Source organism: Dermacentor albipictus, chromosome 9 (genome assembly GCF_038994185.2).
Source record: "Dermacentor albipictus isolate Rhodes 1998 colony chromosome 9, USDA_Dalb.pri_finalv2, whole genome shotgun sequence".
In the NCBI taxonomy this organism is placed as follows: domain Eukaryota; kingdom Metazoa; phylum Arthropoda; class Arachnida; order Ixodida; family Ixodidae; genus Dermacentor; species Dermacentor albipictus.
The window spans coordinates 81,410,806-81,435,831 of record NC_091829.1 but is presented as its reverse complement, the minus strand read 5'-3'; the positions used below and the strand labels follow the sequence as shown (position 1 = coordinate 81,435,831).

The following is a 25,026-nucleotide window of genomic DNA, read 5'->3' as shown; positions in this document are numbered from 1 at the left end:
AATATAGGGTAAAATTTTTCTTATAATTTATATGTATATTATATTCGTTAATACCGAAACAATCAGCAATAGGGCAGAAAAGCGACAACGTGGGGAAAACGTGCAAAACCCAATACAACGAATAAAGATATAGGAAAGAATAGCACGCGAAAAACTACACAGTGCACAAATAGTGTTTGCCTACAGAACCAAGCAAGAGATAATTCCTAACCTTGTTTTTGTTTTTCTTTCTGAGGCCATAAAATTTCCTGCACTAGGGAATATCAAGGGTGTTTCATTTTAGCTGGCCAAGTTTTCATAGATTGCCTGTGGCAAATAGCACAACGCTAAACATTCATCTAAGTTACCTGGTAAGGCAACCATTCCTTCATTAAAGATATAAATCATTATTTGAATAATATGACGTAAATATGAAATGCATTTTAATTAATTACTTTACGCCACATGCTTTAATCTACGAATTGTATAAAGCTAATGAGTTTTGCCAGAATGAATTCTAATAATGGCACTGAATTCGAGAAATGAGCCATCATAGCTGCGGTAAAAATGTAGTGTTGTTCCACTTGTTTCTTGAAGAAAACAACCGTGTTTTAGATTAAAGCACGAAAGTAACTGGAAGACCAGTGCACTTCGTCGGAGACTTTTAAAATCAATAATTTGAATCTGGTAGTCTCCTCAGAATTCATTCCCAGTGGATAGGCGTTGCGAGCTCACCGGCTGCAATTCATAGATTGAAGTAGGTGCCGTTAAATAATTACTTTAAGAAGTTTATTAGCGTAATATTATAAATTATTCAAATATATATTTTGATTTGTCGTAGAAGTAGTGACCGTCTGATCAAGGGTTAGAATTGTACTAAGTGCCACGGGCAATTTTAAAAAATTTCGTGCACCTAAAAAAGAACGCCCTCTATTAGCAATATCACAATGTTTGTATGGGGAAATCCAGTCTTAGGTAAGCCTGTGTCTTTGTTTCATCGTTAGGTTTGAACATCGGTGTTCGAATTCGGCTGTACCTAAGATGGTGTTGTGTGTTGTTCAACAGAGAAGATGAAGATTGAGTAGAAACGTCGCATAGAGCAGGCAGCAGCACTTTCCAAGTGAACCGCCATTTAGCATTTCGAACGCTTTGAGCCTCGCTTGTGGTATGTTCACGTGATCAATATTACAAGAGGACATACAAGTACAGAAAGTAATCTCTTAAAACTTTATGTACTTGAATAATTACCGCATCAATGATGACATCAGGATTAGACTTCAAGCATCAAGCTCATGGAAATGCCGTCGCAGCTATGCAAAGTCTTGCTTACCGTGTGACTGAAGGAATGTTCCGTAGTTGTTCCGGGCGTCAGCATTTCGGTCGTCACTCGTTAGCGCCATCTGGTGCAGCCTCTCGGCTTCGGCGAGGTCTCCCCTTTCGGCGGCCAGCGCTGCCAGCGACGAGTAGGCCTCGCAGAAATCGGGCTCCAGCTCCACCGCACGCTCCAGCAGAGTCCGGGCAACCTCCTTTTGGCCTTGCTTGCTGCGCGTGAAAATTGACAGCTAATTTTTGAGGAGCCGGAACAACGTTTATTCTCGGATAGAATTACATTTTTCCCCCAATTATTAACGCCAACGCTTTGGAAAAGCTCAAAAGCAAATCAGAGCCGCAGGCTCCTGTGTGTGATACTCTGTTTTCCTGCAACCATACATTCACCTGCGGGATACTATATTCTGGTGCATGCCCTGCTAGGCGCCAGTCACCTGCTTAACGCCCTTATGTTCGGTGCTTTCAAGATACGTCATCAAATAATGCAGAATAGCAGACGAAAAGGGGCTACATTACACAGGATCAGCTCGGCCTGGCTAGAATACAAGGTCGGAGCAATAGCGCTGAGACCCGGACAGAGAAGGCAAGACAACACAAGCGCTTGTGTCATCTTGCCTGCTCTCTCCAAGTCTCAAGTACGCACTACTGCTCCCTACGTTACCCCGATCGCACGCGGATAAGGAAAGCATATCGAGAGTTTAACCGTTCCTGAAACCCCTTGTTCGCGGTATAGCACATTGCCTTCAATGATCTTCATGAGTCACTCGTAAATGATCGCTTAAGCTCATTATCCCTAATATCAAATATAATGCCTCTGCATCTCTACTGAGAGGATTTAGGGATATATATTTTTTTGAACTTTAGAGAAAAAAAGACATTATTTTAACTGAGACCTTGTACCCTCGCAGATGACGAAAAGCAACTGTGAAGTTCGTTTCGAACAGCACAAGATGAGACTTAAATCAAGAATGTGGCGTCAACACGACAGCCCACCACAACGCTACAACTTCAAATGTGTAGTTATGCAAACAAAAGCGGTTTTTATGATACCAAACGCGAAGAGATGATTACTTCGTCCGCGTGAATGGAGATGCGGCTTTCGGCATGTGATCGTGGCATTTAAACAAAGAAGGGCCTATGTACGTAGGGAAAATTAAATAGGTTCTAACTTAGGAAAGTTCAAAACAGTATGTTTCTGGCAGCCCCATTTCGCAGAATGCCAAATAAATTGCTTTAAAATCAATAAATCAACGAAAGTAAAAAGGAATATTAGCACGCGCAACCATTCACCCATGCAAAAGAGAAAAAAGTTAAAGCCGAAACACTAATAGAGGCGAGGCATGGCAGTATTGAGCAAAGGGACAAATTATCATCATCCAAAACCTTAAGATTAAAGCAGAGCTGCTGTTTTGCGCGACAATTAAGGGGCAGTCTGGCTTTTCACATTCCTAGTATAACAGTTGGTCATAAGAACTAATCTTAAAAGTGAGTGTGTCCCTCGTCTATGTTCGAAACAGAGGAGGCTAAAGTAGGTGTGAAAAATTTTTGAAAACACCGTTACAAAAAGGAAAATCCCATGACTGTCAGGGAAGAGTTAGTCTACAACATTATTTAGTCCACTGTCACCGTCTATTGTTTACAATGCTGCCATGCTTCTTTCTAGATAGCGCTTGGTTATCATGACTCGTATGTTTTGATTTTCAGTGTGAACTATTCCCCCCCCCCCACCAACCCCGCACGCACGCACACACACACACACACACACACACACACACACACACACACACACACACACACACACACACACACACACACACACACACACACACACACACACACACACAGCCAAAATGTGCCCATGTAGATAAATATGCATGTGAACTGAGCTGTTTGAAAAGATGCAGAATCAAAATCCGAATCAGCCATCATTCACGATTACATATGTATCAGGTGGCAGCATGGCACAACCGCTCTCAATAATTAAATATGCCTAGACGCTGCTAAAAACGCGCTAGGTAGCTCAGTTTGTTTCTGTAATTGTAGATATAGGCAGAAATTTGTAGTGTTAGCGCTACAGGTTCAACATCACTTGTATTCGGCAGCGGGTTTTCATTTTATCAACGCACATCAGGCTCTATCAATTTCACCCCTTAACTGCTTCACGAGAGGTGGAATAATTCGTACCTGTAGATATTGGCGAGGTTAAAATGAGCCCCTGGATGGTTTGGGTTGACACGCAAGGCGTACCGGAAGTGACGTTCTGACTCTTCCGTCGACGTCAGCACAGTGCCCAAGTTATTGTGCGCGCTGGCGTGCTCGGGCCACAACCTGCGTAAGGAATCATCAATATGTCTAAGCCAACCTTATCGAACTGTGCCTAATGCCAAAGTCAAGGAAAGGGCGGGCAGATGGAATAGCACTGTGGTATACAAATTTTCCACAAGGTTAAAGTGCCTCAGAAAGGCTAGCCAACGTTTCGATAGGAGGACATATCTTACACAAAGGCGGCCTCGTCATCCTCGGCATGTTAGTTTTACGGCGTTAGTACAATGACGTCACGTGTGGTTGTTGTCGGTGGTGGCTGGTTGTAAAGGGAGACTCTCTACCTTTACACCATTACAGTGACGTCAGGCGCGGTTGTTGTCGATGGCGACTGGTTGCAAAGGGAGAGTCTCTCCCTTTACAACTAGCCGCCATCGAAAACAACCGCACGTGATGATGTCACTGTACTAACTCTTTAAAACTAACATGCCGAGGATGACGAGGGCGCCTTTGAGGAAGATAGGCCCTCCTGTCGAAACGTTGGCCAGCCTTTCTGAGGCACTTTAACCCTGTTCATAACCTTTATACCACAGTGTGCCTAATGACGTATTATATTCTTCAAAAAAAAAAAAATCACAGCGCGATTGTCAGAGCAACAGGAAGTGCCAATAACAATAAAAAAAGGAGCCTGTCGCCACAGCGTGCGACGAATCCACTCAACGTTTTCTGAAGGGCACGTTAGAAAGACCCGGCAACTTCTAATGGAATTACGCCCGCCGTGTCTGGTTGTTTATGGCACCTTTCGCGTTAAGACACGTCAGGCGTAAGGACGCGCTAAACGGCTGAACGCATGCTCCCCTCAAGTCCACGCTCATTTTTTGTGCGTTGTGGTGCAGCGTGCATGAGTGGGCGTAAATTGGCGTGCTGTTTATTGCTGCAGCGACTGCGCGTTTTCAAGGAAAAAAAAACGAATTCCATGAGAATCTCTACGACGCCGTACCGTGACAACATGCACTTCTTGAACATACGTCGATGATGTAATTACGCTCGATTGCCAATCCACTTATTTGATTGGTTGGAAATGCATTGTGACTGCTGCGTTTAGCAATTACGAAGATGTGGATGTCGAAACTCCGATGCAAAAATTAATAGAAACGTTATACAACCAAGGCGTACGAACTCGACTTTTCCCCATGCTATTTTAGCTCCGTTAGCCGTTCTTCAAGTCACCTTCAGTTTTAGTTTGCGATCAGATGTGAGTGAATCTTATCGTACTGTTTGCTTTGTCGCTCAGAAGCAGTCGTCTGTTCGTGCTTCGCCGAGGCCGCTTTATTCATCCCGCTTTGCGGAGGACTCATAAACTTGGAAATGGGTAGCGCGAACTTACAGTGTCGTAAGAGTAGTTGTTGTGAGTACATGTCAAGGCATATTCGGCCATATCCACGCACATTGTTACTCTAATGGGTTTTCATTTTTTCGCTGCTTTTAAGTAGTGGATGCTGAAGAGGTGGAGTTCTGCGCAAATGCGATGTAGAAGCTAGGAACGAGCACTAACTTTGACAGGGACGATGGAGGACGCAGATCAAGCACTTGTCCTTGACCGTTTTCAGTCGTTGGTTAATAAAACAAGCACAGAAATCATCGCAAGGCGGCCGTTTCGTTAGAGTTGCTGTAAAACCTGCCATCGCTACGATGGGTCATTGAGTTGGCTACCAGTCCACACGCACGCACGCACGCACGCACGCACGCACGCACGCACGCACGCACACACACACACACACACGCACGCACACACACGCACACACACACACACACGCACACACACACACACACACACACACACACACACACACACACACACACACAAATCGTGCTAAATCTAAAGAATGGTATTTTTTCTTGCAGTTTGCTTGACGGGAAACAAACCTTATTTCGCCACTTAATCTCACAAGGCAAATATGACAGCAAATAGTGGGCGTTCTCACTACTGCTGGACGGCAACATCAATCGGATCACCGAGACACGCGTTTCGTTGAGCTTATTGAGCTATATTTATGCGCGCTAGAGAGCCGTGGAAAACAACGAAATAATATTTCTGCTAACGGATCGCAACGAACGACTTGTACGCACAACTCGGTGGTGATACAGACGTGGCTGATAACAGGCAGCGAGGACGTGCAGCTTGCTATCTTTTGCCACAGTCAAATGTATGTGGCGACACCACTTTTTTCGCGTGATAAAAAGTGCCACAAAACAAAACCCTATGACGCGGAATCTAAACCCGGAAACGGCATGCTAATTCCAGAACCTGCCCCCATGCCACTTCTGGAACTTGCCCAGCTGCTTCTCTGGTTGTAATAATTAACACTGCCCCAAAATGGCCCAGTCTTCCAACGCATTATTTGGGTTGATTTCAAAATTTCGAAGCCCGATTATTGCGCAGTTTACCTGCATTCTGCTCTAACCTAATTAGCTAAGACATATATAGCGTTTAGAGCCTCTTCTAAACTCCTCTTTCGTTAGAATAGCCAGATCTCAACAGAACTATCGCACTGATTGCTGTCGAATTGAGGTACGACAGGTTCATTCTCGTTTCTTGTTCGCGCAGTATGCCATCTTGCACATTTCGCGACGAGAATGTAAGAGCGTATGACAAGTAGCTCCCCATACTTTCGGCTTCACATGAAACGCGAGCAGCACAGCGCGGGGGCGAAGCATAATTGAAGGTGTTGTGCGCACCGTCCAATCATCACCCACTGACAGAGCGGCACATTCGATTCGACCCTCAGTGCGCGGTGATAATAATAATAATAATAATAATAATAATAATAATAATAATAATAATAATAATAATAATACAGACGTGACACACACACACACAAACAAACACACACACACACACACACAACACACACACACACACACAAATCGCTCCACCATTTACTGCGACATTTTCGTTTCCGTTCTGTCTCCCTGCTATTTTGAAAGTGAGAGAAGATGACGCTCAGTAATGAGTGATGACGGCGCAAACTGTAGCACGTACAACCACTATTGCTAGTTTCATTTGAAGCCGAGAGCACTTAACGGTTTCACCGCTCTTGGCGATCAGACTTGCCCTATACTGCGATACTTTAGCTTCTTGTTTATTTTTTTGTTATTAGCTCGTGTTCAAATAAAAGCTAGCCAGAACAGAAACGCAAACATCGCAGTATAGCAGGATCATCAACGTGCAGTGCTGTCAATCCGGATGTGTGCGCCTGTCGTTGGTGCAGACTGAACCACGCACACTATATTTTAAGTTATGCTTCGGGAACGCACTCCGCCAGTCGCACTTCAATTGACGCCTGTATAGTGTGCGCTATAACCACCGTACTCCGCAGCTAGTGCCAAGGTTCGTCTAGTGGCAGTTGCGGAAGAGCTTTCTTTCTTTATGGAATCGCCGTATCGTTAAGAAGACAAGGTAGACTGTTCGCGCGTACGTCGGACGTAGCTGTGAATAAGGACGTCATTAAAGAAAATGTTGCGACGGGAGCTTTACTCGATTGCCAGCCTGTAGTGTTTGACGGCCAGGTCAGAGTTGCCGATGTCCTTGTGCAGATTGGCGTAGTTGTAGTGCATCTTTGCGTTTCCTGGGAGGTCCTTGATGCCTGATCTGAAAAAGAAATAGTGCCGCGTTCATCTAACGTACTTATATTCAGCACTGGAGCAAAAGAAGAAACTGGGAATCCTGTTCAAAATTTGAAGGACACAAAGTGCACACAGAAGTTTGAACGAGGTGAAATTAGGTCCTATTTCAACTCACTCGAACAAGGTTTCTCTAGAGGCCCACACGCCGTTCCTACTCCAGGTACGCGCAGCAAACAGCAGCACTAGAATGAAGCAGGAGACCCAGCTGCACCATCTGACCACTCGACCGCACTGCGTGTGGAGGCGGTGCAATCCTTGGGCCACGAGTAGAGCAACGCCGATGCTGCAATGGTGAATAAATGAGTGTACAAGAATGAGTACGCATCGGTGAACAGCGAACGAAAAATAAACTTAAAATTTTGGTAGCAAATATTAAAAAAATAATATTCTATGAAGCATGAAACATTTCAGTCCACCAACGCTGGGCTCATTCAAAGAAAAAATCTCGTGTGGAGATAGAAGTCATCGAAAAAGAAGTCCACATGGCGGATGGCTAATACTGAATGTCGAGATGTGCCAACAGTTCTGTTTAAAACCGCATTTGAAGCAACGTCACCGTCAGAAAATGGTAGACGAAAAATGCATTAAAAGCTCCTCGAAAGGTCAGACAATCGCGAGCAAGGACATGACAGCCATTTAGCCTGGGACCAGAAAGCAAAAAACGCGTTTTTGCTCCTGCACCACCCCAAAATACTCCAATTATTCTTTTAATAAAGACTACCTCATTCTCTCTCTCTCTCTCTATTCTAATAATCCAACAACGTCTTTGTCTCAGCTGCACCACGCAAAAAAAAAAGACGCACTGCACTTTTTGTCTGGCAGCAGTACATTCAATATGCCGCAGGTTGAAACAAAGTAATACCACTGTGAGGAGAGACTGCCATGTGGTCTGCCGTTTTCTGGTTCTAGGCTTTTAATACCCAAACACAGTTCCACGTCGAATAAAATTTAAATAAAATTATGAGCCATTCCACTCAGCGAAGATGAATGACAGAATCTTGAACAACTGTAGAAACACATTTGAAAGTCCTGATCGGTGTTCATCGCGACGATAGACATGCACACACATTCTCGTATAACCCGTGGTAAAAAATACCTAATCATTTCTGTGCCTAGCGAACAAGAAATTGGTCCATCTCGTAAGGCAATGAATGGCTCATACGCCCATGCGCAATAAAAAAAAAGAGATATCTACCTAAGAGGCTACTGATAACTAATCTGTTGAATATGCATATCCACGTTATGAAACGTATAAGGTTTTGCACAGGATAAAGCGATTTTGCATGAAATTCGGGAGCTTCGTTTTTCCATACGCACATTTGTTGAGCGACACGTAAAATCCACGCAACGCTAGCCTAAACAGCTTCAATGTAAGAGCACTCCCTAGTTCACCTTAATTTGAGTTATTTGCATTATAACTTGATTAGTAATGTATTTGTTTGCTGATATATCCATAACTTAGAAAACGCCCTAACCCATAGAAAACGCTAGCACAGGCTACGCGTAAGTTAATCGTGCGCAAATCAGAATATCCATGTATTAAGACAAGCATAGCATATCTCATACATTAGACATTATAGGTTTAAACATGACGTAGGTAAATTATTTGGCGGTTTTGTCTACAGGACGTCAATACGAAAGTGGCTCATCTGGCCCGTCAGCATCGAACACATGTGAGGACGTTTACGCGCGATATTGCACACTGAAGTGTACACACTGAAGAGCCCGTTTTAGTCGAATGTCATGACTACATTTAGGCAATGTAAAAGAAAATAAAAAAACACTTTTGTTAGTTTTCTCTTAGAGTGGCATGAGATATCAGCATTTTCATTGCATGTTTCCACCCTACAGCAACACCATGTTTAGTCTTGCAGTTATCATTCAGATCATTATCAGTAGCACAAGCTCAACACAGTATAGCTTACGTATCTTTTGATGAATTTTGACTCTCATTTTCTTTAGTCTGTAGAGGGAGTGGTGCCACTGCATAGTTAGAGAACAGAGATACCGCTGGCCAGCTAGTTGCGTTAAAATTGATGAAACAACGTTCGCGACTATATCTTTTTTTAATCCCACCTTTACTAAGCACTTTCCCCATCCGACAAACTAACCAATAGGATATTGTAATAGTAAGAACAAAAATGCAGAACGCAATGTCGACGTGAAACGCATTGTGGCAAGAGGCCCGTTGTTGGCAAAGTAAAGCAACTTGAGGATAAAAAAAGACTAGTGCGTCTTTGACAGGTTCCTGAATGAATGAGCAACGTTATGGGAGTTATGTTTCGTAATAAAGTATCAAGAAAAAAATAGAAGACAGAATGAGACAGCGGCTGCAACAGTAAGCGCTTACAGCGCTCTGTGCTAAAGTAGAATTCATTCACGCACTAACAACCTCTGGAGGAAAAACAAACAAGCAAATATTTCTGAACAAAACAACACAACCGTTCAATACGAAGCCAGCCCTGCCGCTGTTCGAGACAGCAGACGACCAGCTTCGTGGTGAGCAAAACGCAGCAGAAACTCTCGATGGGAAGAAAAATCAGGTGACGGGCAATTGCTGCAAGCGAATAACTTATTGCTGAGAGTAGACAACGCGTCGAGAAATGGCTGGGCCAGGCATTTAAAAAAAAAAGAAAGACTGGAATGGTGCCGAACGACCGTTCTGGCAATTTACTGCAGCAGTGAAGCAATTGCGTGAGGATGTGCAGCATGCCGGCGAGCGTTCTTTAGAAGCCACATAGAGGACACAAAACAAATGCAAAACTAATTGTTTGCAAACAAATCGTTTCTGTTTGCGTTGTCATTGAAAGAAGTGCTCTGTAAAGACATTTGTGCCTTTGCGTATGCATTTGTAGCGGCAGCAGCATCGGCGTCGCACGAGAGTTGACGTAGACGCTCGCGTCTACACGAGGCTCGAGCGGCTGGCGCGTTCCGGCGCGGGCTAGCGTTCCGAAGATCATTAAAAAGAATGCTACGCTAAGCGACGGAGTGTTGGTTTTTCCTCTCCTGCGAGAGCCCGATACTTTGACGGTCTACGTGGTCGCACGTCGCCACAGTTTGGTGACCCCGGACGTGATATTGCCATACGCTCCTGTGGTAGAGACGACCATGGACCAGACCAACGCTACGAGAGCTCAAGGCCAGAACCCTTCCGAGGAACGTGGTGAGCCCTCCTGTTCCGCCATCGCTGTTCGCCTCCCACAGTAATGGGACCAGCATCCTTCGGCGTGGTTTCTTCAGGCCGAAGCGCAATTTCAAGTCGCTGGTATCCGCTCTCAAGCCTCGAAGTTCCATTACGCCGTCGCAGCACTCTCGCCCGCCGCCATTGACGAGGTAGCAGATTTGTTGAACTCCCCATTGTCTGCCGCCGCCTATGACGATCTCAAGGCAGCACTGCTACAGCGCACAGCAGCTTCACAGCGTTCTCGCATCCAGCAGCTTCTGTCCGCTGAAGAACTCGGCGACCGACGCCCTAGTCAACTTCTTCGCCGAATGAGCCAGCTGCTCGGAAACAACGCGAGATCCGTCGATGACACGCTGTTGCGCGAATTGTTTTTGCAACGACTCCCGGCTAACGTGCAGATGGTCCTGGCGACAGCCTCTACCATGGACCTTACCGGACTTGCCGCTTTGGCCGACAAAGTCATGGAAGTAGCCACCCCAACCATCGCAGCCACGTCACCGTCTCCGGGTGACAATACAACCGCTCTGCAAACTCTTCCCTGCTCTTCTGCAGTGCAATCTCCGCTCGACTCCTTGTGTGAGCGCCTGGAACGCATCATCTGTGGAGCGGAGCATCGCCGCGCGTCTCGTCGCCCACGCAGCCGTAGTTCCAGCAGATCAAGACGCACGGGCACCCAAAATGAAACCTCAACTACAGCGCCTGGCGTTTGCTACTACCACCGCCGTTTTGGAAACGACGCTCGTCACTGTCGGCGTCCCTGCGCATGGCAGGGAAACAGGCCGGCCGACCTCTAACGGCGACGAGTGGTCCGGCCCAGCACACAAGTCGCCTTTTCTACGTGACGGACAGAGTTACGGGACAACGATTTTTAGTCGACACAGGTGCTGACGTCAGCATTCTACCCGCCCAGCACTCCGACCGAAAAGCGACACCTGTCTCGTTTTTGCAAGCCGTCAATGGCACCAGAATTCCAGTTTTCTGGTCACGCTCCGTCATGCTGAACCTTGGCCTTCGACGAGCGTTCCGCTGGATTTTCCTGGTTGCAGACGTCCGTCATGCAGTCATTGGAGCAGACTTCTTGCATAACTACGGACTCCTTGTGGACATCCAACGACGTCGTCTCATCGACTCCGTGACCCAGCTATCCGTTCCCGGCGTCCCATCATCAGGCACATCGCCCATAGCGCCTATTTCTGCCATGTTGGACGAACCTTTCGCCGCACTCCTACGCGAGTTTCCCACTTTGATGCGCCTACCGGACTGGACGCAACCGGTGCAACATGACGTGTGCCATCACATCGTCACCTCCGGCCCACCGGTCTACTTCCAACCCCGGCGTTTGTCCCCGGAGAAACTCAAGATCGCTCGCGCGGAGTTCGAACACATGCTGCAACTTGGCATCATCCGCCCTTCTTCCAGTAACTGGGCATCACCACTTCACATGGTGCCTAAGAAGACGGGTGACTGGCGCCCCTGCGGCGATTACCGGGCACTAAACAACGCCACAGTTCCTGATCGCTACCCTCTACCGAACATTCAGGACTTCACGGTAGCGTTGCACGGTGCGACGATCTTTTCTAAGATCGATCTCGTTCCCGCCTACCATCAACTACCGGTCGCTGAAGAAGACATTCCCAAGACCGCCATCACCACACCCTTCGGTCTTTTCGAATTTCTCCGCATGCCTTTCGGTTTACGGAACGCGGGCCAATCTTTTCAGCGCTTCATCGATTCCGTCACCCGAGGTTTGCCTTTCGTTTTTGCATACATTGACGACCTCCTCGTGGCAAGCTCTTCGGCCGAAGAACATCTTCACCGCTTGCGGTTGTTGTTTTCACGCCTTGCCAGTAAAGGAATTGTCATCAACGCCGCCAAGAGTGAATTCGGTCAAACCGAACTCGAGTTCCTCGGTCATATCGTCGACGCTAACGGCATTCGACCACTGCCGTCCAAGATTCGCGTCATCGAAAACCTTCCCCGACCGACCACACTCACCAAGCTTCGCCAATTTCTCGGATTTGTCAATTTCTACCGCCGATTCATTCCCGAGTGCGCACGAATTATGGCTCCGCTAGACGCTCTCCTGGTAAACAAACGCAAACAAGTGCTTCAGTGGACTGAAGAGGCCGCAGACGCTTTCGCAAAAGTCAAGTCTGCCCTCGCCGCCGCCACGCTGCTTAGACACCCAAAGCCAGACGCACCCACTGCCATCATGACCGACGCTTCAAATACCGCCGTTGGTGCCGTTCTGCAGCAATTCATCGACAATGAGTGGCATCCACTCGCTTTTTTCTCCAAGAAACTGAAGCCTGCGCAGTCCCGCTACAGCGTTTTCGGCCGTGAATTACTCGCTGTTTACCTGGCTATCAAGAATTTTCGCCATTTCCTCGAAGGCCGTGCATTCACTGTCTTGACTGACCACAAGCCCCTTGTGCACGCAACGAATCGTTCGGCGTCCTGTTACTCGCCCCGCGAGATTCGACAGCTTTCCTACATCTCCGAGTTTACAACAACGTTCCGCCACATCAAGGGCACCGACAACATTCCAGCTGACGTTCTGAGTCGTGTCAATGTCGTTTCCACGTTGACATCGGAACCTTTCATCATCGAGGCCGACTTACTCGCCAGTCAACAGCGTGACGACACTGAACTTCGCACACTCCGGAATTCGTCAACGTCCCTGAAATTGGAAGACGTCGTTGTGACCCCAGATGGTACGTCCATCGTCTGCGACACTTCTAACGACACACCTAGACCATACATTCCGGCATCCCTTCGCAGACGTCTATTCGAAACCGTGCACAACCTGTCGCACCCTGGCATACGCGCGACACAGAAGCTTCTTTCCAGTCGTTTCGTTTGGCCTCGGCTAAACGCGCAAGTTCGCGATTGGGTTCGCTGCTGTTTGTCGTGTCAACGTTCGAAGATCCAGCGTCACCCCATTCCGCCTGCCAAGTCTTTTCTTCCACCGGATGCTCGTTTTGACACCGTACACCTGGACCTCGTCGGTCCTCTTCCACCTTCGAAAGGATACTGCTACATACTGACATGCATCGACCGTTACACACGGTGGCCAGAAGCTACACCTATATCTGATATCTCAGCGCCCACTGTTGCAGCAGCGTTCGTGTCTACGTGGATAGCAAGGTTCGGCTGCCCATCCACAATAATCACAGATCGCGGTCGACAGTTTGACTCAGCGCTCTTCAACGAGCTACTCAAACTACTCGGAACGACACGTTTTCGCACAACTGCTTACCACCCGCAGTCCAACGGACTAGTTGAACGTTTTCACCGGCATCTCAAGGCCTCCCTTATGGCACATGAATCGCCGCAGAAGTGGGTCCTGCATTTGCCTCTCGTCTTACTTGGCATCAGAGCCGCACTCAAGAGCGACCTAGGTTGCTCCTGTGCTGAGCTAGTCTACGGCACCCACCTACGCCTTCCGTGCGATTTCTTTGTCGCCACCCCCCAAACGCCTATGCCATCCCCTGCCGACTACGTAGCCGAACTGCAAGCTTTCTTCAGCCAGATGCGCCCCGTGCCTACACGTTCACAAGAAGCAAGGTCTCCGTACGTTTCTCCCGCACTCAGCTCTGCTACCCACGTTTTCGTGCGTAACTGTGCCGTACGGAAGCCTTTGCAACCACACTACTCCGGGCCATATTGTGTTCTAGAGCGTCGTCCGACGACGTTTGTTGTCAATGTCAACGGCCGATCAGACACAATTGCCCTGGAACGTCTCAAACCCGCCTACATCGAAGCACCCGCGCCCTCAGCTCCACCAGTATGCGACGCGACTCTGCTGCATCCTTCGCCGCCGCCAGCGCACGTGACACCGAAGACCAACGCCGAGACACGCCGCGTCACGTGGACTTTCCATCGTTCGTCGAAGTTTCCTCCTCTCTAGGGGGGGAGCCCTCTGTAGCGGCAGCAGCATCGGCGTCGCACGAGAGTTGACGTAGACGCTCGCGTCTACACGAGGCTCGAGCGGCTGGCGCGTTCCGGCGCGGGCTAGCGTTCCGAAGATCATTAAAAAGAATGCTACGCTAAGCGACGGAGTGTTGGTTTTTCCTCTCCTGCGAGAGCCCGATACTTTGACGGTCTACGTGGTCGCACGTCGCCACACATTAAATGGTGCCAATGCATCGTTAAGTAAACGTGGTACATATGTAGAAATGCAAAGTGCATACGACCTTGCAGCATGTTCGAATACGTCGATATAGTCAGCGTTAGAGCAAGGTATGGCTGCGTACTTACGATGATAAACAGAAGCACTTTGCAGAGGCTACTGTGCGTGTCCCTTCACCACAGTTAGTTTAACGTAGAACACAATAATAAAGAAAGCGCTAAAAGACAGGCCGCTGTCTGGTGCGTCGTGTCATACCTGGACGATATGAATACAATCTATTAGCAAACGTGCTGTCTTTTCTGTGTCAAGGGAAAGAGAGCGAAAGGCCTTATTTCGATGGGGAATGGAGAGGGGTGGGTCGCCCGTTGTGGTCGGAGCCCCCAGTAAAGAGACCCCGCGGTAGTGGCAGTAATTTCGGCTCTGGCGGTCAGCTGTTGCTGATCCTCCAATACCGAACTGGTCAGTGCCACCTCCCCATACACGTGCGTTGCTTTTCGATTGGGGTATGTTAAAGGGATTTTCCGGCAGCCCCATATAGAGATAGTCTAGGGTAGCTCCCAATGTACAGAAAGGACAAAGGGTTTGATATGGCGTGGCGGAGTGCGAGGTGAGGATAGAGCTGCCGAAAAAGCTGATGAGCGGATGAAGCGGATAGAGCTGATGTTTAGAGCTGCCTCCAGGCCGTGGCTTCAGCTATGGTAAGCTATGGGTGTGGTGGCGGCATCGTTTTTACCGAAAGGCGGTAGTGTTGAAGTATTTCATAATAAGTGTGTAGTGCTTGTGGAATGAAGTCCTCTGCCGTCTCTTGCAGTCCCCGGTTGCAGAGTCCTCGGGCTATCGTGTGTGCACAGTGGTTTAAGCTGACAGCTTCGCGTCTCGGTGTCCAGATTATCGTGTTGCGGGATGTATCGTTGAAGCGGTTGCGGATATCGCAGGTTACTTTATGGAGATGGCCGTTCCAGTAGGCTCGACATGCTGATTGACAATTTCTTATATACTTTCATATCCTGTCTTGACGCCGATATTGCGAAGGCAATGGCGGCCTTCTCTGCTGCTGAAGCATCATGTCAGACCATAGCCGATCGGCCATGGTTCCACCTGTACTGTAAAGTATTTTACACCCTTAAAAATGAATAGGCGTCTAAATAAACCCTATAACTTTCACCCTTAAACTCTTCTGAATGTAAGGATGCTAGCTGCAAACATATTTATAGCATTTTTTCATCGTTTAGGAGTGTAAATTAAATTACAGTGCAAAGATGCCAGGAACACCGAAAGAGATGACAATCAGTTTAGACGCTGTGAGCGCCCAGAGCGGGAGTTTTAGGAGAGATTAGAATGAGCGAACGCATATTTCGCCCGTTATTTGCGATCAACGACAGCCCGAGCGCAGCCACCGGGTCAATTCGCACTGAATGAGATGCACAGCTGCCGCTACGTCTGATAACTTAATTTCATTTGCGTACGTCGTATTCGATGTATAGCGCATGTTCACTTTACCTAAGTAAATCACGGAAACAAAAATGTGAACGGAGCAAGCGCAGCGAGGGAAGCACTGTTTACTTACGTAGGTAAATAATTTACGTTTGCTTGCGTATTACGACGCGCCGTGGTTGGCTCGGTGGCTATGGTGTTGGGCTGCTGAGCACAAGGCCACATTTCCACGGAGACGAAATGCGAAAACAGCCGTGTAGTTAGATTTAGGTGCACGTCAAAGAACCCCAGGCGGTCAAAATTTCCGGAGTCCTCCACTATGGTGTGCCTCATAACCAGAAAGTGGTTTTGGCACTTAAAACCCCATAATTTCTTTTTTGCCTATTACGACGAATAATGTCTTTGACGCATGAAGCCGGCATAGGTTTTTTTCATGTATTTTTTTTCCATGGTCAAAAGCAATTATTCACTATGAAGCCATTTTCTGTCACACCCTGTAATTTATACGACAAGATGCAACTGGAAAAGTTATTATTAATATAACTCACTGATTCCTAATCAGCATGGCTTCCTCACTGGCCGCTCCACTATGACAAATTTCGCCGGTCTCATGAAGCAGACCTCCGCACCGGTACTTCAAAGGGGGCAGGTTGACACCGTGTACTGTGACCTCAGCAAAGCTTTTGATGTAGTCAGCCAGTCACTGCTCCTGATCAAGCATATGGACTTTAGTGTTGACTCGGCAATCGTAAATTTTGTGCGCAGTCATCTTCTTCGTAGACCATGCCATGTTAACGTCAATGGCCAAACTTCTTTTTTCAACATGGAAACTAGTAGCGTCCCTCAAGGACCAGCATTAGGACCACTTCTATTTTATTTTCTTTAATAATGACGTGCTTTCCGCTATTCGGAACCTTTCTTTGCTTCTATATGCAGATGACATCAGGATTAGGAAGAAAGATCACACTGTTCATGACTGTCGGCCCCTGCAGTCGGGCCTGTTTTCTTTTTCTAAATGGTACAGAGGTAATAAATAACCTCATCTTGAATGCGGCTAAGACCAAACTCATGTCTTGCACACGGAAAATAGCAAGCATCTCCCTTTCCTAATACGCAGACTCTGTATCGTTTTATCAACTCTGTGAGATCAATGATGTTGGTGTACTTTTACTGTGAGAGGCAATTGTATGGACACTTCAAGCGAATTTCCGCTTTCCCCGTCACCGTCGCCGTGGCCGTGATGTTCCGTATAAACTCCAAACAAGATGCCATCGTAGCTGCGAGGGTCAGCCGACCACCAGAACTCAATCTCACGCGCGCGAGGAACGAAGGCGGAGTGGAAACGCGCCGTCTTCTGTCGCGCGTGAGGCGCAAGGGGAGGTGCGAGAGAGGGAGGGGGTGCGTTTTACTCCAGCTGCTGCTGCTTACGGGACGGCCGTGCGGCCACCATATCTTCAAAGCGATCTGCGCTGTGGAGAAAGCGCGCGCTCGCGCGGGCCTCATCTTCGAAGCGATCTGCGATGGGAAGAAAGTACATGCGCCGAGTACCCGTAGCTTCATATAGGCTGTGGTTTCGACGTTTAGTTCGCATTCCAGCGAGAGACAACACGAAGGTCAATTCGCTCGTTGCGGCTGCCGCGTTTCCTCACTGCAGCGTTTTGACAGCGAGTTTCCGCGGTCATCGAGGACAATGTGTTCATGTTTGTCTGTGTACTCGTCACACTATGCTTGTTAATTTAGCTAGTAAGCGAATGCATACAATTATACACGGCCGACAAAAATAACATCCTTACTTTGTATAGCTCCCTGCTAGTTTCCTATCGCAATCGATGATTCGCCTTTCAGGTGAAACTGCGAGTTTTTCTTTTTTTTTAACAATCTTACACTTTTCTTGTTACACTAATTTGTTGCAATGCGGGGTTTGCATTATCTTGGCTTTGTTTGCACACTACCGAGGGAATTCAAGTCTCCTACATCATTCCGCAAGTTGTACACACAAGCCTATCTTCGTCAACTCGAATACGCGTTGATCCTCTCGAATAGTTCTTCTATAAAGATTCAACAGTGACATTACAGATCGGGTCCAGAAAACACTTCTAAGCACTCCTTTATTGATGGTACATGAGTGTGGATTTTATTTTCTTATTTAATCATTTGTTGTTTATATAATACTGCCAGTAGCCTTATGGCAGCCCAAGCAAGAGTGTTACAGGAAGAAACACGATAACAAATACAAGGGTAACAAATATTGTCGGAACATAGAAGCAACGCAGCTGGCGAGGGTAATATCGACACAAAAAGAAACCAAAAGGGCCCTAAGTCACTGCACGTGGCGAGAACAAACTGAAGTGGGTAAGCAAAGCCAAAAAAACATTCTTTTTTTGTTCCGCCCTTTAATTTTCCACATCTTTCTTCTCATTTCGTATCAAATGATGAGCAAAGAACCTTATTACGAAATATAAGAGACGGCTGATAAAAAGGATGCGAGTGACTTCACTTGTGTTACCTCGTTTGGCAATGAATTCCATTCCGACATCGTTCGCGGAAAGAAAGAACAGAGATATAAGCGTTGGCTCTCGTTTGGGGCATTAACAACGTTTTTTCGTGTTTGCCACAAAGTCTGTCTGGTGGTATTTAATGTGTGTATGCGAATGAAACTCTAGTTTTGTTGCACAGGTGACGGTACTGAAGGGAACCTGCAGTCGCCGAAGTTAGCGGCGCGATTGAAGTATGGCCAGTACGGATTGCGTGCGCGAGTTTGTCACAGATACGTTTCTGCCATGGCCAATGTAGATAAATCGGAGCGCCCTGTCTGGGACCTCTTCTATGCGACTAATATCCGTCTTTGTGCGCCGGTCCCCGACGGCATCGGCATATTCAAGCAGCGGTGGTTTGATACTCGTGTAGACGACTAATTTTGGTTAACGCGTGGCGTACTTCAGCCGGTGCTTCAGCAGCCACACTTTCCTCTTTTTTTCTTTTTTCTTTTTTTTGATGCAGACGACACCGTGTGGTGCACGTTAACGCTACAACCTAAGTTTGAAGTGATGTGGACGCCTAAGTACATGAAATCACTGACCGATGCAACTGTTCTGTTACTGATCATTTGTTTGCGATACAGTGCATGTTGCTTTCGCGTCATAGACATGTGGGCGGATTTAGGAATATTAAAATGCATATCCCAAGTGGGACACCAGTCACACCATGGCTGCTAAATGTCTTTTGACAGTATGCTGGCCTCTCTCCGATTTTACGTCAAGGTACAGAACGCAGTCATCCACGAAGATGCCTTCCACTGGCAGAATACGCATCCATGGTGTGTGGAGTGGAACTTTCAAATCCCACAGTGATCGACTCGAAAGAGTCTGGAAAGGAAGTTCGTTAGCGATTTACCGCCGTTGTTCTAGCACTGGCATTGCTCAATCTTGTAGCGCTTCCACTTTACTCTCAATACCGTCCCTCACCTGCCGACGTATTCGCGCAGACCTTGCGTTCCTGTATAAGCAGAGCTTCACGGAAAACTGGATTGCGCTGAGCAACCGAATTGTGACGCGCTTCCTAGCCTGCAGAAAGCCGCGAGGGAGCACATACCATTCTTCGCTCCTGCTCGTCACAGCAAACATTCTGCTGAGTATAGAATTCAAAACATGTGTAATACCTATTTCGCTGATCTTGATATTTTTTCATTCGTCGCTCTCGTCGTTATGCGCGCAGCTTCGTATTGTCGTGTGCTAGTTTTTTTTTCTCATAATACATACCTACTCTCCTTTGCCATGTGATATAACACATTTTCAGCTTTCCTGGCCATATGTCTAATGTTTCAGCGGTTTTTTTTTTCTTTTTCTCGTGGCTTTAATGTTCTTCCTGCATTGCAATTACAAGCATTTCTTATGAACTGTCTGCCTGTCTGAAAGCACGCTCGTCTACTGTACGTATAGTGCAGGTACAACAACACCACGTGTCAAAAAAAAAAAAAGAACTTCGGTGATCTCTACTGTAGCACCCATCCTAGCCCACAGTGAAACTTTGGAGCGTTAAAACCACAATATTTTTTTATATTCGACATTTCATCAAACATTCCAAGGTTCATTTTCTCAAATATACGTATTCGACGCGATTAAAAAGACAGCAAGGTTCGAACACCTTCCAATAACTGAGCACGCAGGCACGCGTGCAATCCCTGCCATTCGCACTGATTTCATACCTGTCCGCCCAGGTTCCGCTGTTTCATACCTGGGAATGTAGAGAACTCTCTCGGCGACAACGAAGCCGACGGTCACGAAGAGGTTTGACGCCGGCAGGAAAGGTAGTACGGTCAGGTGCAGTGCCACTAGCACTCCCGAACATGGCTCGTGTAGTTGCTCGGGAGTTCTGTAGTAGCAGCACTGCTGTCTTGACTCACTAGCAGACTTGATGAAAAATTTAAAACGGTACCGAGTTAGTGAAAGCAGCGATCGGCCAAGTTACACCCAGCTCACACACAAGAACACAAGCACACACACACACACACACACACACACACACACACACACACACACACACACACACACACGCACGCACGCACGCACACACACACACACACGCACACGCACGCACGCACGCACACAAACGTACGCGCGCGCTTGTGTGTGTGTGAATCCGCTTGAAGCCTTATACAAAATTGTCCGTGTACGTGCATTCGGTGCACGTTGAAGAACTCCAGGTGGTCAAAATTATTCCGGAGTATTCTACAACGGAGTGTTTCAAACCATATCACGATTTTGGCACGTAAAATTTTATAATTTAAATTTAATGAGTGGAATTATTTATGTGGCGAGTCGGTCGAAAAATTCCATGCGAAGCCCTAAAACCTCTTTCCCAATACGGGGAGACGATGCGCCGTCTTAATTCCATTGTGTGCGCGGTTGATAGCTGCGATCCGGAGCAGAGTGACAAACGATCCATTGTCCGCGATAACACTGGGCGCGCCGTCGCTAAACATTCGACGAGGCAATCCGCTTCCACTCTTGCCCTTCGGTTATACGTAGAAAGGACGCGTTATACCTTGAGTGACGAAACCTAAGCCTATAATAAAAGGGGAGGGGCTGATCATAAGCAGGCTGCGACGCTCTGGTAAACACCCGACCAGCGAGGAGCCAGGACGAGAGGATGCGATAAACCAAGGCAAAGGAAAATTAAGTGGAACCTCCCTGGACGGGAACTGTCAAAGAGATGGGTAGCATTATCGGCAGGCGGCCTGGTGCGGAATATACATGCTTAGAATTGTAATTATTGTTATATCTCTGATCATACTCCTCACGCATATGTAAATAACGCACACTACAGCACCACAATCTCCACCCATAGCACTTTAGGATGTTTCTGCGTATAAGTAGTCTTAGAGAACAATTGACGCTAACTTTCCAGTCAAGCGACGCGCAACAGCGATTTCTGTAATCTGAAGTTTTAGATTACGGTACTTTTTCCTTCGATGCGCCCACGACACAACTGCCACAAAATGACAATTTTCATTCACGAAAACGTGGACCGATGTTCAGACATCGTGTGACTTAGAGCCAGTACGCTAAACACACACAAGTTGACATAACGGTGCAATGATTGGGTATTTGCAAGCGCATGCAGGAAACGAAAAACTGTAAAACAAAATTTCAACTCACGTTGCATTTTCGATGCCATGGGCTCGAGGCCTGCCAGGCGAGGGCTGCTAGCGAAACGAATATAACCAGTGTTGCCAGATTCCTAGGATCTAGTGGTGACGTCACGAGAGGTACACTGCCCATCTGCCAATCGTAAGACAGGGTACGTGGACACAAGACGAGCCAGGCGTTGAAAGCGCAAAGGTAGCTGTAAGTCAGCAGCCTGTCATAAAGGAAACATGACAGTGTCAGTCAGCAGGCATCAACTATCCTTTTTATTCAGTAAAGTGACGGCATGGGTTTTCGTGCAGTTTTCGATCGCTTCTGCATTGCTGGTAACGTGTTCCGTTATTTCCTTGCAGTGTGCTTAACACAGGATGAATGTCGTTTAAAAAAATTTAATTATAGTGTGTTACGTGCCAAAACCACTCTCTGATTATGAGGCACGCCGTACTGGGGGACTCCGGAAATTTCGACCACCCGGGGTTCTTTAACGTGCACCTAAATCTAAGCACACGGGTGTTTTCGCATTTCGCCCCCATCGAAATGCGGCCGCCGTGGCCGGGATTCGATCCCGTGACCTTGTGCTTAGCAACCGCAACACCATGGCTACTAAGCAACCACGGCGGGTACAAAACAATGACATCTTTGTGGAAAAAAGCAATAATTGCTGCTGCAATAATGAAACTTACTAAAAAAATTTGTTTCTTTGGGATTCAGCATTTATTTTTGCAAGAGAATTCAAATTTTCTCACATTTTCTTCGAGATGTTCACTATTACTATAATTTCCTTGATTTCCTTCCTGCGTGACACTTCTCTTATTGCTTATAGCTGTTCTGAAACTTTTCGCTAAGCAGGCGGGACTTAATATTGAGATCGTAAGAAAAATTTCTATGGTTAATTTTGGGACTTTGTATCTCAAACACAAATAGAATTGCAGTCTTGTTTCATATTTTAGAGCCAGAAGGTGGCCAGTTTTGTTCCTACCAGTGAAAGCTCCCAATGGAAAAGTAAAGTCGTTGATCAAAGCATCTCGACGCTAAAGCACGGGGCGCCCCCTCCAATTGATAGCCTGCTTGTCAAACGCAAACACGACAAACGTTCTACGTCAAAGCACTTGCTAGCGTGCTCTGATACTCTCTGATACTCTGAGGAGGTTTCAAATTATTTTGAAGAATAAATGTTTTTAGCACAAATATCGGTATAGAAGCCACAATCAACAGATAGATAGAATTTGTATTTTTGCTATGGAGCATTTATCTTACACATGAAACTTTTTACACTAGCAAGATCACCATCATTACCATCTAGTTCAATGCCTTTGCGGTAGAGTTAGTTAATATTGCAGACATGCGGGAAAAGAAAACCCTTCGGGGCACTTTTTAATTGATTAAGTAGTGAATGAATCATTAATAAATAATGACTTATTGTTTGATTGATAGTCTGATCGATCAAAAGACCAATCGATTGCGCGGAATAAATGTAACAGCATTTCATGCATAGCTTTGAGACATCAGCATCACTTCATGTCTCCTTCTTTGTTTCATTTTTTACTCTTTGCAATATTCAGTACACTCGGTAAACAACAATATGACAGCGCCCAAAGCGCACTCCTCAGGTCAAGCCTTACCAACGCATGTGTGTTTTGTACCACATGTCAAACCCATACTGTTCGAATGAGAAGATATGGTAAATATCGTTAGTTTGCTTAAACCATTTTGTTCACCTCGTTCCACGCTTTGGTGAGAAGGAAGCAGGGTTGTCCATCTCGGAAAATTCGGGGAAGCTTCCTTGTAGCATCCATAGCCTGAAGCACAGTAGTAACGTCGTCTGCAAAAAAAAAAAAAAAAAAGAAACCAAGGGGGAGGGGGGGGGGCATGAATGTAACATGATACAAGTTATTGGTATGCGCCTGTTTTGTTAAATTGTTTATAAGAGAATCGCTTTGAAGATTTCGTGGGGATATTGCAATGAAAGGAAAGAAGTTGTCGTCCACGTTACAGTAGCGCGAAACTACAAATGAAACGCCTAAATGTTTTTTATCCGAAAGATGGATGGATGGAAACGACGTTATTGCAAATCCGGCGAAGTTTAAAGACCCGGGCCATGAGGGGACCCCGAGGCCTAGCCTCGTCGGCCCGAAAGCTTTGTAGTTCATGAAAAATTCGTCTTGCTCGCGGGACCGAACCCAGGCATAGAGCCTTTCGGAGTCCCTTGCCTAGCTATGCAAACGAACCAGAATCCTAACAGATCACAGGGCAAATCCGCTTGGTTAGCTGATATGGTAGAGTGGCCACGCCAGAAAAGCGTTGGTCCTGGTTAGATTACCCGATTATAGACCGATGTTCCTTGAACTGTGGAACCCCTGCGGACTTCCTTTGTAACTCGGGCCGCTGTCGAGTGGACATTTTCTTTTTCTTTTTTTTTCGATACAAGAAACTTCCTCCAACTCCAGGATTTACGGAGAACTGATTTGCTGTCATCATTGCAGTGGCTATCACGCCAGATACGCTCGCTGTTTCGGAAAGTTCGTAAATGTCATTGGCAGTAGGGTGACAAGACGGGTTTATCGATCTGGATGCATGAGCCGCGCATAGTACTGCGCGTTGTCGAATCTAAGCTGGCATTAGCGACTGCGCGCCGAATATACAATGACATTTGCGTAAATAGTTAAAGGGCTTCAAACAGGAGTGTAAATCCACCGAACGACGGCTGGCCATCTTTTCCGCAATGGTCCGTCTCGCTTGCTACATGCGAGATCTCTCAGTTAATAGTTTGAACACACCGTGGGACTCTTGCATAAGTAAGAAGTTACACACAATAAAACCCCTGCTTGGCGAGTGGAAGTCGTGCAGTCACCAGCAACGCTTGCATGAGGTGATTCTCTGTCGAGATCGAATTGGACATACACACCTGACACACAATTTCCTACTTCCAAACGAAAACGCGCTAACTTGCGAGAAGTGCCGTGAACCACTTACAATAATGCACGATATTATGACATGTCCACATACTGAAACACAGAGACGGAAGCTTTTACAGAATCTCTAGCTATAACCTACACATACCTTTACACTCCGCTCAATACTGGCCGCTAGTGCCCTTCACTGGCATGTTGAGCTTTTTAGAAGAAACAGGTTTTTCGCAGAGAATATAAAGCAACGCAGCTTTCGCTTCTTTAACATTTGATTGCTTAATATCTTGTGATTGGCGCAGCGTGGCCTTAGTCACTTTTGCGCCATTAAATCCAAATTAAGTAAATAACATTTACGTTTTCTCCTGGTGCTTCCGCACTTGCTAGCTCGTGAGAGTATAAGTTAAACCCGCTATATTCAAGTGAACAAGCACGTCTTGTCCTTAGCATTTCTCATAAGTATCTGTA

General features: G+C 46.6%; 1 protein-coding gene across 3 annotated transcripts in view; it reads right to left on the bottom strand.

The window, feature by feature from the left end:
* LOC135914993 (protein O-mannosyl-transferase TMTC1-like) overlaps positions 1-25,026 on the bottom strand; it is a 107,879-nt gene that overhangs the window by 10,907 nt on the left and 71,946 nt on the right. For all 3 annotated transcript variants that reach the window (XM_065447925.2, XM_065447926.2, XM_065447927.2), the window contains 7 exons: positions 23,371-23,474; positions 21,665-21,866; positions 20,241-20,416; positions 7,373-7,540; positions 7,109-7,222; positions 3,493-3,636; positions 1,310-1,521 (listed from right to left, as the gene is read on the bottom strand). In XM_065447925.2, the coding sequence (XP_065303997.1) occupies positions 1,310-1,521; positions 3,493-3,636; positions 7,109-7,222; positions 7,373-7,540; positions 20,241-20,416; positions 21,665-21,866; positions 23,371-23,474 (1,120 nt within the window). The remainder of the gene's footprint in view (positions 1-1,309; positions 1,522-3,492; positions 3,637-7,108; positions 7,223-7,372; positions 7,541-20,240; positions 20,417-21,664; positions 21,867-23,370; positions 23,475-25,026) is intronic.